The sequence below is a fragment of the Vipera berus genome, assembly GCF_964194415.1.
Source record: "Vipera berus genome assembly, chromosome: Z".
Taxonomy (NCBI): domain Eukaryota; kingdom Metazoa; phylum Chordata; class Lepidosauria; order Squamata; family Viperidae; genus Vipera; species Vipera berus.
Window position 1 is genome coordinate 132,719,662 of NC_138205.1, and position 13,806 is coordinate 132,733,467.

Consider the following 13,806-nt stretch of genomic DNA (forward strand, 5'->3'; position numbering starts at 1 on the left):
GCCGGTTGGGTGACTTTGGGCCAATCACCAGAAGACGGGGAGTTCTAGTCCCACCTTACGCATGAAAGCCAGTTGGGTGACTTTGGGCCAATCGCCAGGAGACGGGGAGTTCTAGTCCCGCCTCGGGCGTGAAAGCCGGCTGGGTGACTTTGGGCCAATCACCAGGAGACGGGGAGTTCTAGTCCCGCCTCGGGCGTGAAAGCTGGCTGGGTGACTTTGGGCCAATCGCCAGGAGACGGGGAGTTCTAGTCCCGCCTCGGGCGTGAAAGCCGGTTGGGTGACTTTGGGCCAATCGCCAGGAGACAGGGAGTTCTAGTCCCGCCTCGGGCGTGAAAACCGAACGGGTGTTTTTTGGGGGGGACCACACTCTCTCTCTCTCTCAGGCCAGCCCACCTAAACAGGGCGTTCCCGGCGACAAGCATCTCTTCCGCCCTCCTTCCGGAAAATTCCGCGAAGGAGGCAATCCGCGGGCTCACCTGTTCCTTTTCGGGCATCTCTTTTTCGCCCCAAGGCTACCGTTTCTTCAAACCCGAGAGCCTTTCCTGGATCGAACGGTGGGAGGAACTCGGGGTGACCGACCGTCAGAAGCTGGAGGAAGGCAAGTTGTGCGCTGGCGCCTGCCAAGGTAAGCAAAGGGCAGGGGGAGCGCCTGGTTTGGGGGCAGACCCCGCAGTCTTCTCCTCCTCCTCTTCCTCCTTTAATATCTCCCCTGCCTTCTAGCTCTTTTTTTTTTATTGAAAAGTTTTAAAATACATTTTATCTTTAACAATCCCCCCCTCCCCCTCCCCAACCTATCCCTCCCTACCCCTCCCCCCCCTTCCCCCCCCCCCCCCGACTTCCCAGAGCTAAGTACAGGGTATAAAAACAAAGAACAATCATAAACATCCATATGCTACCAACAATAAATTCTTAAATCTGTCACTCTCTAGCTCATATAAAATAACTACAAGCAATATTAATATTACATATAAAAAGAAAGAAAAAAGAAAGAAAGAAAAAAAAAAGAAAAAAGGAAGACTTATTCAAATGCTAAGTGAAACTTTTTAGTCCCATATTTCTTCTGAATATAGTCAATCCATTTTTTCCACTCCATAATATAACGTTCTTGCGAATGATCTTTCAAATAAGCCGAAATCTTTGCCATTTCCGCCAGGTCAGAAACCTTTAAAGTCCATTCTTCTATAGTCGGCAGCTCCTCCTTCTTCCAATACTGACCTATTAAAAGTCTTGCTGCTGTAACTAAATTTAACATCAACTTAGTGTCCACAACAGTAGCACCTGTAATTATACCCAACAAAAAAAATTGCGGACAAAACTTTATCTTTTGCTTGAAGATCTTCTGCATATTCCACCAAATCTTTATCCAAAAAACCTTGACCTTTTTACAAGTCCACCATATGTGAAAATATGTTGCATCTTCACCAGCACACCTCCAGCATTTTGGCTGATAGCTCGGATACATACTTGCAAGCTTTTTAGGATCTAAATGCCATCTATAAAACATTTTATAAATGTTCTCTCTTAAGTTTTGAGCTTGTGTAAATTTTACGTTCCTCACCCAGATCTTTTCCCACGTATCCATTGTAATAACTTCTTGGATGTTCTGGGCCCATTTTATCATACAGTCTTTAACCAATTCTGTTTCTGAGTCAATTTCTATCAATGCAAGATATATCCGTTTGATATGTGCTGGCCCCTGATTTCTAACTTGCTTTATCAAATTTTCATCAGTCATTGCAAAACCAGTTTTCTGATCTTCTTTCCACCTGGCCCGTAATTGAGTATATTGAAACCAGGTTTGAACAATCTTCTCATCTCGCAAGAAATTATACGATTTTAAACACCATACACTTCTTTCCAAGCTTAAAATCTCCTTATACGTAGTCACGTCATGTTTGAAACCAACATTTATGTTTTCTATTGCGTGTTTTGGAATTGCCCACAATGGTATCTTACAGTCTAACTTGTATCTATACTTCTTCCAAACTCTCAACAATGCCTGTCTTAAAATATGCACTTTAAACACATTATCTACCTTCTTATCATACAACAAATACGCATGCCAGCCAAATAACAAGTCGTGGCCCTCAAGATTTAATAATCTCTCTTGTGTCAAATTAATCCAATCACTTATCCCTGCTAACGCAGCAGCTTCATAATATAATTTAAGATTAGGCATTTTAAGACCGCCTCTTTCACGAGTATCCTGCATAATCTTAAGTTTAACTCGTGGCCTTCTAGCTCTGATGACGTTCCCTAGTTGGGTCACGAAACGTCTGCAAGGAAACCCGCCCAGCTCAGAGGTCACTGAGGACTCCGCAATGGAGGAGACACTTGGTGAAATTTGAGCTGGGTCTCTTCTTGTTTCAGAGTGAGCAAAGCGAAGGGAGATTGATCGCACACACGGACCCACGCACGCACACACACGTTGCTAAAAAACCATTCTGGGCTCTTTCCAAAAGGCCCGGTCGTCATCTTCAGACGGTTAAGGCCCTTGAATTGAATAGAATTGGCAGTGCTTCGATGGCATCGAATTCACGTGAAATGCGTTGCATTGAATTCACTTGAAATGCGTTGAAGTGAATTCAGTTGAAAGGCATTGGATTGAATCGAAGTGAAATGCGTTGAGTTCAATTGAAATGCATTGAATTGAAATGCATTGCATTGCATTGCACTGAATTCACTTGAAATGAATTGACTTGAATTGAATTGAAATCCATTGAATTGGGTTGACTTGAAATGCGTTGGCCTGAATTAAATTGAAATGAATTGCATTAAATTCAAAGGCATTGAATTGCATTAAATTGAAATGCGTTGAATTGAAATGCATTGAATTGCATTAAATTGAAATGTGTTGAATTGCATTAAATTGATATGCATTGAATTGCATTGAACTGAATTAAATTGAAATGCATTGAATTGAATTGACTTGAAATGCGTTGGCCTGAATTAAATTGAAATGCATTGAATTGCATTACATTGAAATGCATTGAATTGCATTAATTTGAAATGCGTTGAATTGAAATGCATTGAATTGAATTAAATTGAAATGTGTTGAATCAAATTGAAATGCATTGAATTGCATTGAATTGAAATGCATTGAATTAAATTGAAATGCATTGAACAGTTAAATTGAAATGCGTTGAATTGAATTAAATTGAAATGCATTGAATTGAATTATTGAAATGCATTGAATTGAATTGAAATGCATTGAATTGAATTGCAATGCATTGAATTGAATTAAATTGCAATCGTTGAATTGAATTAAATTGAAATGAATTAAATTGAAATGCATTGAACTCAATTAAATTGAAATGCATTGAATTGAAATGCGTTGAATTGCATTAAATTGAAATGCATTGAATTGAACTGAACTGACTTGAATGGAATTGTATTGAATTGTTTATTTGGCCAAGTGTGATTAGACATACCAGTAATTTGTCTCCAGTACATACAAAACAATAGAGAGAATACTCATAATATCAATAAAAATGGGAATATAAGATAATATCAAGGAGAAATAATATAAAGGCCATCCTTGGATTACCGCCACAATTGAGCCCAAAATTTGTCTCGCAAAGCGAGAGAATGGTGAGGTGCATTTTGCCTCCCAGCTTCTGCTAGGTTGGCAGAAGCGGGACGCGTAACAGGCGCTCACTGTTATGCGGCACTCGGGATTCGACCCGCCAAACTGCCGACCTTCTGATCGACAAGCTCAGCATCCTAACCCACTGAGCCACCGCGCCCCTACAGCCACACTACATGGGTTAAAATACATAGGCATTGATTGGGGCGTGAGGACTGAGTGGTTAAAGATGCTGAGCTAAAGCCAACAGCCCAGGTACGAGACCTGTGTTCCGTGGATGGGGCGAGCTCTCGTCCTCAGCTCAGCTCAGCTCCTCGCTGCCTAGCAGTTCGAAAGCATGTAAATGCAAGTAGATAGAATAGGTACCACTTTGCTGGGAAGGTATCATCGTTCTGTGCACCTTTTGTCATAAAGCCACGCCGGCCACGTGACATTGGAGAGCCTTTGGAAAAACATCCGCTTCCTTGGGCAAGTAATGGAAATGAGTCAGACACGAGTATTGGGAAACCTTGTACATAGACGTTAAGTCAGAAAGTTGTGGGAAATCAAACAACATCAGATACACTAGACAGGCGGTCCCCATCCTATCTGGCTTGACGGACTAGCGGGTGCGTGGGGTGGGTGCATGGCAGGCCTGCGTGCAGGAGAGCCTGTCACTCAAAATGAGCCGAACCTCACGTGCAAGCGTGAGAATTGGTGCGCTCGCCTATGCCATTGCTCGCTGGTTGTGTGCTGCAAACCAAGGGTTGGGGGACCCCTGCACTATTTCATTTCTTTTTGTGTGTGTGCTCTCTCCCTCCTTTTTGTACACTCTGGAGCAGCCGCTGGACGCAGCAAAGCCATCAAAGAAGAAGAGGGCGGCCAGAAGGGCTTTGTGGCCAGCTTGGAGCGTTACCAACTCTTCCCCGAGAGTTCCCGGGCAGGGCTCTTCCTAGCCCCGAACGCCGGGCAACTGAGAACCCAAACCCGAGTCAAGAAGGAGGAAGCAGCCTCCTGCGAGCCCAGCCTCGGCGGCCCCGGGCGCCCCTCCCAGGGCCTGGGCTCGGGCCCCTTCACCTGCGTGGTGTGCGGCAAGTGCTTCCGACAGAAGCAGGGTCTGATCACCCACGGGCGCATCCACACCGGCGAGAAGCCCTATCCATGCCTGGAGTGCGGCAAGCGTTTCCGCCAACGCCCAAACCTGCTGACCCACCAGCGGGTCCACACCGGCGAGCGCCCCTTCCCCTGCCTGCGCTGCGGCAAGCGCTTCAGCCAGAAGGCCAACCTGGCGGCCCACCAGCGCACCCACGCAGTGCAGGAAGGGCTGATCGCGCCCGAGCCCAAGGTGCCGGTGCCGCGGGGCAGCCGTTCCACCGAGAAGCCCTTCCCCTGCAGCGTCTGCGGCAAGAGCTTCAGCCAGCGGCCCAACCTCATCACCCACCAGCGCATCCACACCGGCGAGAAGCCCTTCCCTTGCACTGAGTGCGGGAAGCGGTTCAACCAGCGGGCCAACCTCATCACCCACCGGCGCATCCACTCGGGAGAGCGTCCCTTCCCCTGTGCCACGTGTGGGCGTCGCTTTAGCCAGAAGGGCAACCTGGCGGCCCACCAGCGTACCCACTCCCAGCAGCGTCCCCACGCCTGTTCCTGCTGCCCTAAACGGTTCAAGGGCGAGTCGGCACTGCGCGCGCACCAGCGTACCCATCGGCAGGTGCTGGGCCCCGACCCACTGACTAGCACTCTCCTGGCCGCACCTGCCCTCCAACAACCCCTCTCGGGGGACCCTGCTTCAGCTGCCCAGCGGGCCACTCCGGCCCCTCGTCCGGATCTTCCTGGAGATCCCTCTCCCAGTGTCCACCGACCGGCCCCCTCTGGGCAGCACGGGGCCCCTCATGGGCAGAGTCTTCCCGCGGACCCAGCCCCTGGCCCGCACACAGCCGGCCCCTCGGGGCACCTCCAAGGAGTGGCCACCGGCTCGGAGCAGCAGGGCCCGAAGCTGAGTGCCCCGCCCACCGTTCTGGATCCCCACGTCGAGATGCTGCATTGCCAACGCCGGCTGGGCCTGCCGATGCTCCCCACCTCCAGCGCCCACTCGGTAGTGCCCATGGGGCAACCCCCTCCCATCACCTCCAAGCCCAAGGGCTTGTCAGCCGCCCCACGGCCCACCGCCAGCGTGGAAGCCCCGAGCGAGATGCTCCACTGCCTCTGCCACGCCGGCAGGGCCTCTTTGGTCATTCCGCACCCTCCGCATCTGGGGCAGCTGCAGCCCAGCAACAGAGACGCCCCTGGCCGCGCCTGGCTGGGCCTCCCTTGCCCGACGCGCACCCTTCAGCTTCAGCAGAGCGGCCAGCCGCATCCGGCCGCCCCTAACCCCAGACTATGTTCCATTCCTGACTCTTTGCGGTAACTTCCCCGCGTTGTGTGAGCACAGATTGGCTGGGGCTGGACTCCCCTTGGATTACCCCACCCATCCCACCCCGTGGGGCAGACCACGGGGGTTTATGCATGTATCCTGGACCGTGAAGCCCCCTGTCTGCCCCCCTCCTGTTCTAGGGACACAAACCGAACCTCTTTGGACCTAACCCACCTGGCCAGGACTCTTTCTGTCTCAAGAGGTAACCCATCCTTCCGGCAAGGACGCTCTCTCCCTCCCCCCTATCAAAGTGGCACGTGGCCGGAGGGTCCAAGCCGTGCCCACCTCTTTTTACCCCTGAGCCCTTTGCAACTCCCTGGATGCCGCTTGTCTGCCCTCCGATGGCAGAAGGAAAGAACGAGAACTCCGCAGCAGCACAAACGGGGTGGAACTTGCCCCATCCGTGTAGACGTAAGAGCTGCCCCCCCCCCCCTTGAAAGCTTTGAAGGCGGTACCCCTCGAACCCTGGTTGCGGACCCGGGCACAGCTCCCAGTACGCACCTGAAATGCGGCAGGTCTAGTCTGGCTTGCCTCTGCCTGCCATCACGGCTTTGCAAAGCCGTCTCGGAGACTCTGGAGAACCCGTCCCCTCTCTTTCCCCCCCCCTCCCTGCGGGAAAAATCGGAATAACTCATTGGAGACATGGGACCATCAGGCATCGGCGCCGCGCAAACCGGACGCTTGAACTCTTGCCGGCGTGGGAGTGGTGCCGGCTTCGTGCCAAGGTGAACGGGCCTGCTGTCGGACTCGCCCTAGATCCATCACGGGTGATTGACAGGACTTTTGGACTTTTTTCTGGGGAGGGAGGGAGGGATTCAGCCCCTCCCAAGGGGAAAAAGACATTTGGGGAGGGAGGCAGCCTGGTCCCCTGTCCTGCCTGGCAGTCAACTCCCGAGAGTTTGTGAATCCCTCGCAGGCAAAGAAAGCCACGTTCTCCCTTCGGCTTAGCCCCGCGTGGGTACGACGCAGGGCTGCCTTCAGGGAGGGGGGGTGCAGTGCAAAGGCAGAAGAAGCCCCTCCTCTCCTCCAGCAGCTGGATCAGAAAGGTCTGAACACTTGCAGGGGGCCGACACCAAAGAGGTTGGATTGTGGTGGGGCTGGAAGACGGGGGTCTGTGTGTGTGTGTGTGGTGTCCTCGCACAAAAGGGGGTGGGTGGGCAGAACGAAGCAGAAGCACTTTAGAATGACCTGTTGGCGCCTGGACTCCCAACCGTGTGGCACCCACGAGGCTGGGTCTCTGCCCGCCTTAACTCTGCCGGAAGAGCAAAATCCCCCCTCCCTTTAGCTGAATGTGTGTTTGTGTGTGAGAGAGAGTGAGGGTCTGTGCCTTAAGCTGGGGGGGGCCTTCCTGGAAGGAAAGGGGAGGCACGAGGGAAGGTGGATGCTAAGATGGCCCACCGTACAAGGGGAGCGGGATGAGGGTCCTGCCTTAGGATGGAGAGGAAAGAAAAGGAGAAATAGGAATATTAAAACTCTGGTCTTTAAAGGATGAGAAACAGCCAAGGTTGGCGGGGTGGGGGGGTTGTGAGGGCTTCCCCCCTTCCCCTGGCCCAGCTTCTCGGGCATATCTGATGCCCGTTGATCTAAGGCTGATGTCGTGGGTCGGAGGTGGCACGGATCCTATCTGGGGAAACGCTGACACGTCCCTGCACCGAATGGTGCGGTCGAGCGCGCAAACGACGTGAGAAGGGAAAGCCCGTTTTCTGACATTTTGTGCAGATGGGGAGGGGCAGAAAATTTGATTGGCACAAGGCGACCGTCCGTACGCTGCCGGATGGGCGGGGAGGGGAATTGACACCCCCCCCCCGCCGGCAACTTTGCCAAGGGGAGGCATCCAGCCGTGCCTGGCATTGCACCCCCGTCCCCCGGAAGTTAGAAAATCTTAAAAAAAAAAAAAGCTGGTGAGATGCAGCCCTACCAGTCTGAAGGCATGGAAGGAAGTGACAGGCTTGCCTCACCCCCCCAAAAAAAAACACAGGAGGGGAAGAAAAGCAAGAATTGCAGGCCAGGTTTTTTTTTCCAAGTGGGGCAGAGCTGGGGGGTGGGCGACCTGCTCTCCATCTTCCCGACGGAGATGTTTTATCCTGCCGTGTACAACGTGCAGATAGTTTTGCCAGCAAAGGGGCAGGGGCCCCCCTCCCCAAAAGCCAATGGAAGCTATGGCCTGGTCCTACGGCTGACCCCCCCAGGCCTCTTCACACAACCAGGGCTGTGGGTCACGAGCTGAGAGGCCCAGCGGCACCGTCGTTTGGGTCTTACGGGCCCAAAGAGGGTCTCCGCTTTTGGGAAGAGCTGCGACTTCTGTTGGTCGAGTTGCTTCACTCGGAAAATGGCTTTCGGATGTGGCCGGGTCTGCCCGTCATCCCAACTCTGCCGAGGGCAGGATAGAGGCACCCCCCCTTCCCTGCCACATCTTGGGGTGTCCTCGAATTCTGGCCTCGGGTTTTCCCTTTCTCATTGTCAAAGGCAAAAGGGGGCGAGCGACCGAGTTGGGGAACGGTTGAGCTCTGCGACTGGGCTAGAGGTTGCCGCTAGAAGCAGAGGTCCCCCAACCTGCAGCCTTGCGGACCAGTAGTCCGTGCAAGCAAGCGAAGCCCCATCCGCACACGCGTGGGATGCAGGCAGCATGTAAAACTGCACATACATACACACACACACACACACACTAGTCTGCGGAAGAACCGCTCTCCACAGAACGGGTTGTGCGCTTCCCCAAAACGTACGCTAGAGAGACCCAGCTGCCTGCTCCCCTTTAGTCCTCGGGGTGCCGGGAGGGCAGATGCAGCGCCCCAGCTTTGGCCATGCGAGGTATAACGGCTCTTTAGGCTCCCCCCCAACTCCCCTTCTTATCGCCGTTTCGGCCACCTCTGGGGCCGAGCGTGGTTGTGTACGTGCAACGACGGCGGGGATCGCGCGATGTTCTGTGCCTCCAGCATGGTTTCCCCTTCCCGAAGGCTTTTCAGATTAAACGTTCCTCCTTCCGGGATGCCGAGGCAGATTGAAAAGGCCAAACCTACAATGTTGCAGCAAAAAGAGAGAGAGAGAAAAAAAATCTTAATTTTGGGCTACTGGGGGGGCCATCTGGGAAAGACCCTGCATTTTTGTTCCGGTCAAATACGGTCTCGACGTGAAGACGCTGCGGGAAACCGCAGCGGCGGCACGGTCCAGCAATCCTGGCAGGGGTCTCTTGGAAATTTGGTTGTTTAGCCCCCAGTGGGAGGAGAGCGTGGGTATGATGGAAGAGATGTTGGAAAGCGGGAGGGGGGGGCCTTGGGCTCCCCCAGCCCTTTTCCTCCCTGTATTACGGATTTACACCTTCGCGGAGGTGTTTCCCCAGCCCTCTTAACCGTGGCCAGCTGAAACAATCCTGGCTGCGCCCCCTTCCCCCCTTCCATCCCCAAAGGATCCTTATGGGTTCAGAGGGTCTTCTTTGTGACGCAAGCCGGATGTTTAACAACGCCGGGTGGGGCTCCGCGAGGTCATCCAGACGCCTTTTCCCCATCCCTGAAAGAGCAAGGTTGCCGTTTATAGAGGCAGCACGCTCCCTGGGTGCCAGCGGCAGGACGGTGGGTCCCTTTGATCGTTGGGAGGTGGGGGAAATGAGGCTGGCAGGGTTGGGGAAGGGGTCAAAGGTCAGCCGGGCGAGCGGGCAGAAGTCTCCCAGCTCCGCTTCCGGGGATCTGACCAGTTGGATAATGGACATCTTTGTTCTCCTGCTGGATCCGGCCTCCGGAGCAGCGGGTCAGTTGCTTGCGCTCCGAGCATGCGGCGGTCGCCAATTGTTGTCTGTGCCCCAGTTCCTTCCCCGACCCCGTCTTCCTCCCAGCATTTAGGGGTGTTTCCCGCCCCCCCGTGCATGGCGGTTCCCCCCACTCCCACCAGCCACATCTTTCACCTTTGGAGACTTGCACAACAGTCATCGCACCGCCATCGTTCACCCACGCAGGACCTTCTTGGTGCGTCGAGATTGAGCTCGGCATTGCAGGATCCCGCTCAAGAATTGGGGAGGTGGGGTCTTCCCTCCTTACCCATTCCCCCCACCCTCTCCTTCCCCTCCCCACTTGGGCCGTTTACGGTCCGAAGATGAATTTTGGGTTTTTTTGGGGGGGGGGTTGCGAACGGAGATCGAGCTGCGGATGGAAACAAGAGGGTCAAGCGAGAAAGCGGAGAGGAGACAGGCAGCTGTCCGCCCCACCCTTGAACCCGAGGCCAGGAGGCTCCCCACCCCGCCCTTGACGCCCAACAGCCCCCCCCCTTCGTGCTTGCATCCCCAGCCTCCCCCCCAAAAAAACCTCGCCGGTCACTTCATCCCCATTAAACCAGATGGGGCCCGTGGACCCTATCCCAGATGTATTATTATTATTATTATTATAACAATAACGACGATAATTATGCCTCTTATTTTCTGAGCTATGTTTATTTGCAATAAAGGCTTTCTTACAGTTGTGGGGTGCGTGTTCTTGCGAGGCTGGGGAGGGCGGGGGGACGGGTCCTCGGTGCTGGGACCACCAGGCTTTGCGGTTTGTGTGTGTGTGTGTGTGTGTATGTGTGTAAGTAAGTAAGCGCAGAGAAGAGCAACGAAAGGCCTGGAGGCTAAAACGTACGAAGGACCATTTGCGGGAATTGGGCCTGGCCAGTCTGGACAAAAGGAGGACTCGGGCGGGGGGGAAATGACGATCACAGTGTTTTGGTATTTGGGGGGGCTGCCCCCCAAAAGAGGAGGGGTCGGTCCATTTATTTTCCAAAGCTCCCGAAGGCAGGACGAGAAACAAGGGACGGAAACTTTAAAACGAGGAGAGAAGCAACCCGGAATGAAGGGGATACTTCCTAACAGCGAGCACCGTTAACCAGGGGAACTGCTCGCCACCAGACGTCGTCGTGGGCGTGGGTGCTCCCATTGCTGGAGGTTTTGTGTTTTTTTAAGACGAGACTGGACAGCCGCCTGCCTGAAACGGGGGGGTAGGGTCTCCCGCTTGAGCAGAGGGCTGGACTAGAAGCCCTCCGAGGTCCCTTCCAACCCGGTTTTACTCTCATTCTGAGTGGCATAGGGGGGGAGGGGTCTCCCGCTTGAGCAGAGGGTTGGACTAGCAGACCTCCAAGGTCCCTCCCAACTCTGTTATCCTCTTCTGAATAGGGTCTCCTGCTTGAGTAGGGGGGTTGGGCTAGATGACCTTCGAGGTCCCTTCCAGCTCTATTCTGTTCTGCTCTAGTCTAATTCTTCTATTCTAATTATTGTATTCTGTTGTATTCTAATTATTCTATTCTGTTCTATATACTTCTATATTCTACTCTTCTATTTTCTATTCTGTTCTATATTCTATTCTGTTCTACTCTATATTCCGTTCTATATTCTGTTCGATCTTTTTTCTATTCTATGTTCTATTCTAATTATTCTATTCTGCTCTATTCTAATTCTTCTATTCTATTCCATATACTTCTGTATTCTATTCTATTCTACTATTCCATTTCATAGTTTCTATTCCATTCCATTCCATTTCATATTTTCTATTCTATTCTAATTCTATTCTATTCTATATTCAATTCCATTCTATATTCTATTCGATATTTTTCTATTCTATTCTATATTCTATTCAAATTATTCTATTCTGTTCTATTCTCATTATTCTATTCCATATACTTCTGTATTCTATTCTATTCCGTTCCATCCCATTCTATATTTTCTATTCTATTCTATTCCATTCCATTCCATTCCATTCCATTCCATATTTTCTATTCTATTCTATTCTATTCTATATTCTATTTGATATTTTTTCCTATTCTATATTCTAATTTATTTATTCTATTCTGTTCTATTCTATTCTATTCTATTCCATTCCATTCCATTCCATTCCAATCCATATTTTCTATTCTATTCTATTCTATATTCTATTTGATATTTTTTCCTATTCTATATTCTAATTTATTTATTCTATTCTGTTCTATTCTATTCTATTCTATTCCATATACTTCTGTATTCTATTCTATTCCATCCCATTCTATATTTTCTATTCTATTCTATTCTATTCTAATTATTCTATTCTGTTCTATTCTCATTATTCTATTCTGTTCCATATACTTCTGTATTCTATTCCAGTCCATCCCATTCTATATTTTCTATTCTATTCTATTATTATTCTATTCTATTCTATTATTATTCTATTCTATTCTATTCTATTCTATTCTATTCTATTCTATTCTATTCTATTTGATATTTTTTCCTATTCTATATTCTATTCTAATTATTCTATTCTGTTCTATTCTCATTATTCTATTCTATTCCATATACTTCTGTATTCTATTCTATTCTATTCTATTCTATTCTATTCTATTCTATTCTATTCTATTCTATTCATTACATTTTAGTAAGTTGCTAGACCTGCAGAACGCCCGCGGGGTGTTTGTGTGTGTGTGTGTGTGTGTGTGTGTGTAGGGGAGGGGGAAGGGCTCTGGAGGACCCTTCCCAAGATCAACGGTGTGCCCGCGTCTGCCTGCTGGAGAGGTGTGTGTGTTTGTGCGTTTGTGTGTCTGTGTGCGGTGGGGGGAGATAATCAGCCGCAAGACCAGTCCCCCCCCCTTCCCCACCGCCCCCGCCCCTTGTGGGGTGTGGGGGGCGGTGGGAAAGGGACGGTCTGGCTTCCCTCCTTCTCCCCAATCCCACCCCCACTCCCGCCCTCCCCAAAACCGGACCTGGGAGGTGCAGTTAACGCGCGGGGGGGGGGGGGCTTTTGAGCGCTTCATCCTGGTTCGTTTCTTTTCTTTTATGGGGGGGTGGGGGGTGGGAAAAGGAATTTAGCGGAGAAAGGGGTCGAGCGGGAGGGGCTTTCCCTTTCCCCCCCTCCTCCTCCTCCTCTTCTTCCTCCCTCCTCCTCCTCTTCCTCCCTCCTCCTCCTCCTCTTCTTCCTCCCTCCTCCTCCTCCTCCTCCTCCCTCCTCCTCCTCCTCCTTCTCTTCCTCCCTCCTCCTCCTCCTCCTCTTCCTCCCTCCTCCTCCTCCTCTTCTTCCTCCCTCCTCCTCCTCCTCCTCCTCTTCTTCCTCCTCTTCCTCCCTCCTCCTCCTCCTCTTCCTCCTCTTCCTTCCTCCTCCTCCTCCTCTTCCTCCCTCCTCCTCCTCCTCTTCTTCCTCCCTCCTCCTCCTCCTCCTCTTCCTCCCTCCTCCTCCTCCTCCTCCTCTTCTTCCTCCCTCCTCCTCCTCCTCTTCCTCCTCTTCCTCCCTCCTCCTCCTCCTCTTCCTCCCTCCTCCTCCTCCTCTTCCTCCCCCCTCCTCCTCCTCCTCCTCTTCCTCCCCCCTCCCTCCCTCCTCCCCTTGCCCCGCGGGGATGCCCACCCCCCCACCCCGAGGGAGCGCCGGGCCCGATCCCTGCGCAAAGCAACAGAGCCTTCGGGGAAGGCAAAAGCGCCTTGGCTCGGGATGGGGAGGGGGCGCGGGGGTCCGGGCTGGAAAAGGGGGGGCTGGGTGGGCCCGGAGGACCTCCTGCTCGGGGGGGGGTTCGGTGGGGGGGGGTTTGAAGGAGAAAAAGAAAAAAAAAACTACACTTCCCGGCGTGCAGCTGCGCTCTCCTCCTCCTCCTCCTCCTCCTCCTCTTCCTCCTCCTCACCCCCCTCCTCTCTTGGCCCCGCGGGGAGGCGCCCCCCCCGAGGGAGCAGTGTGTGTGTGTGGGGGGGGCTCGTGGGGGGTGGGCCCGATCCCTGCGCAAGCCTACGCCTTGGCCAAGGGGAAGGAATAGCGCCTTCCCTCGGGTGGGGAGGGGGCGCGGGGGTCCGGGCTGGAAAAGGGGGCGGTGGGTGGGAGGAGGGGGGTGGGTGGGCCCGGAGGGCCTCCTGCTCGGGGTG

At 52.3% G+C, this 13,806-nt stretch overlaps 1 protein-coding gene across 7 annotated transcripts in view; it reads left to right on the forward strand.

The window, feature by feature from the left end:
* Positions 1–10,423, forward strand: part of LOC308678072 (uncharacterized protein) — a 28,156-nt gene extending 17,733 nt beyond the window's left edge. For all 7 annotated transcript variants that reach the window (XM_081344906.1, XM_081344904.1, XM_081344908.1 and 4 more), the window contains 2 exons: positions 512–625; positions 4,408–10,423. In XM_081344906.1, coding sequence (XP_081201032.1) covers positions 512–625; positions 4,408–5,972 — 1,679 coding nt within the window. In that variant the 3' untranslated portion in view covers positions 5,973–10,423. The remainder of the gene's footprint in view (positions 1–511; positions 626–4,407) is intronic.
* Positions 10,424–13,806: the final 3,383 nt, after the last annotated feature.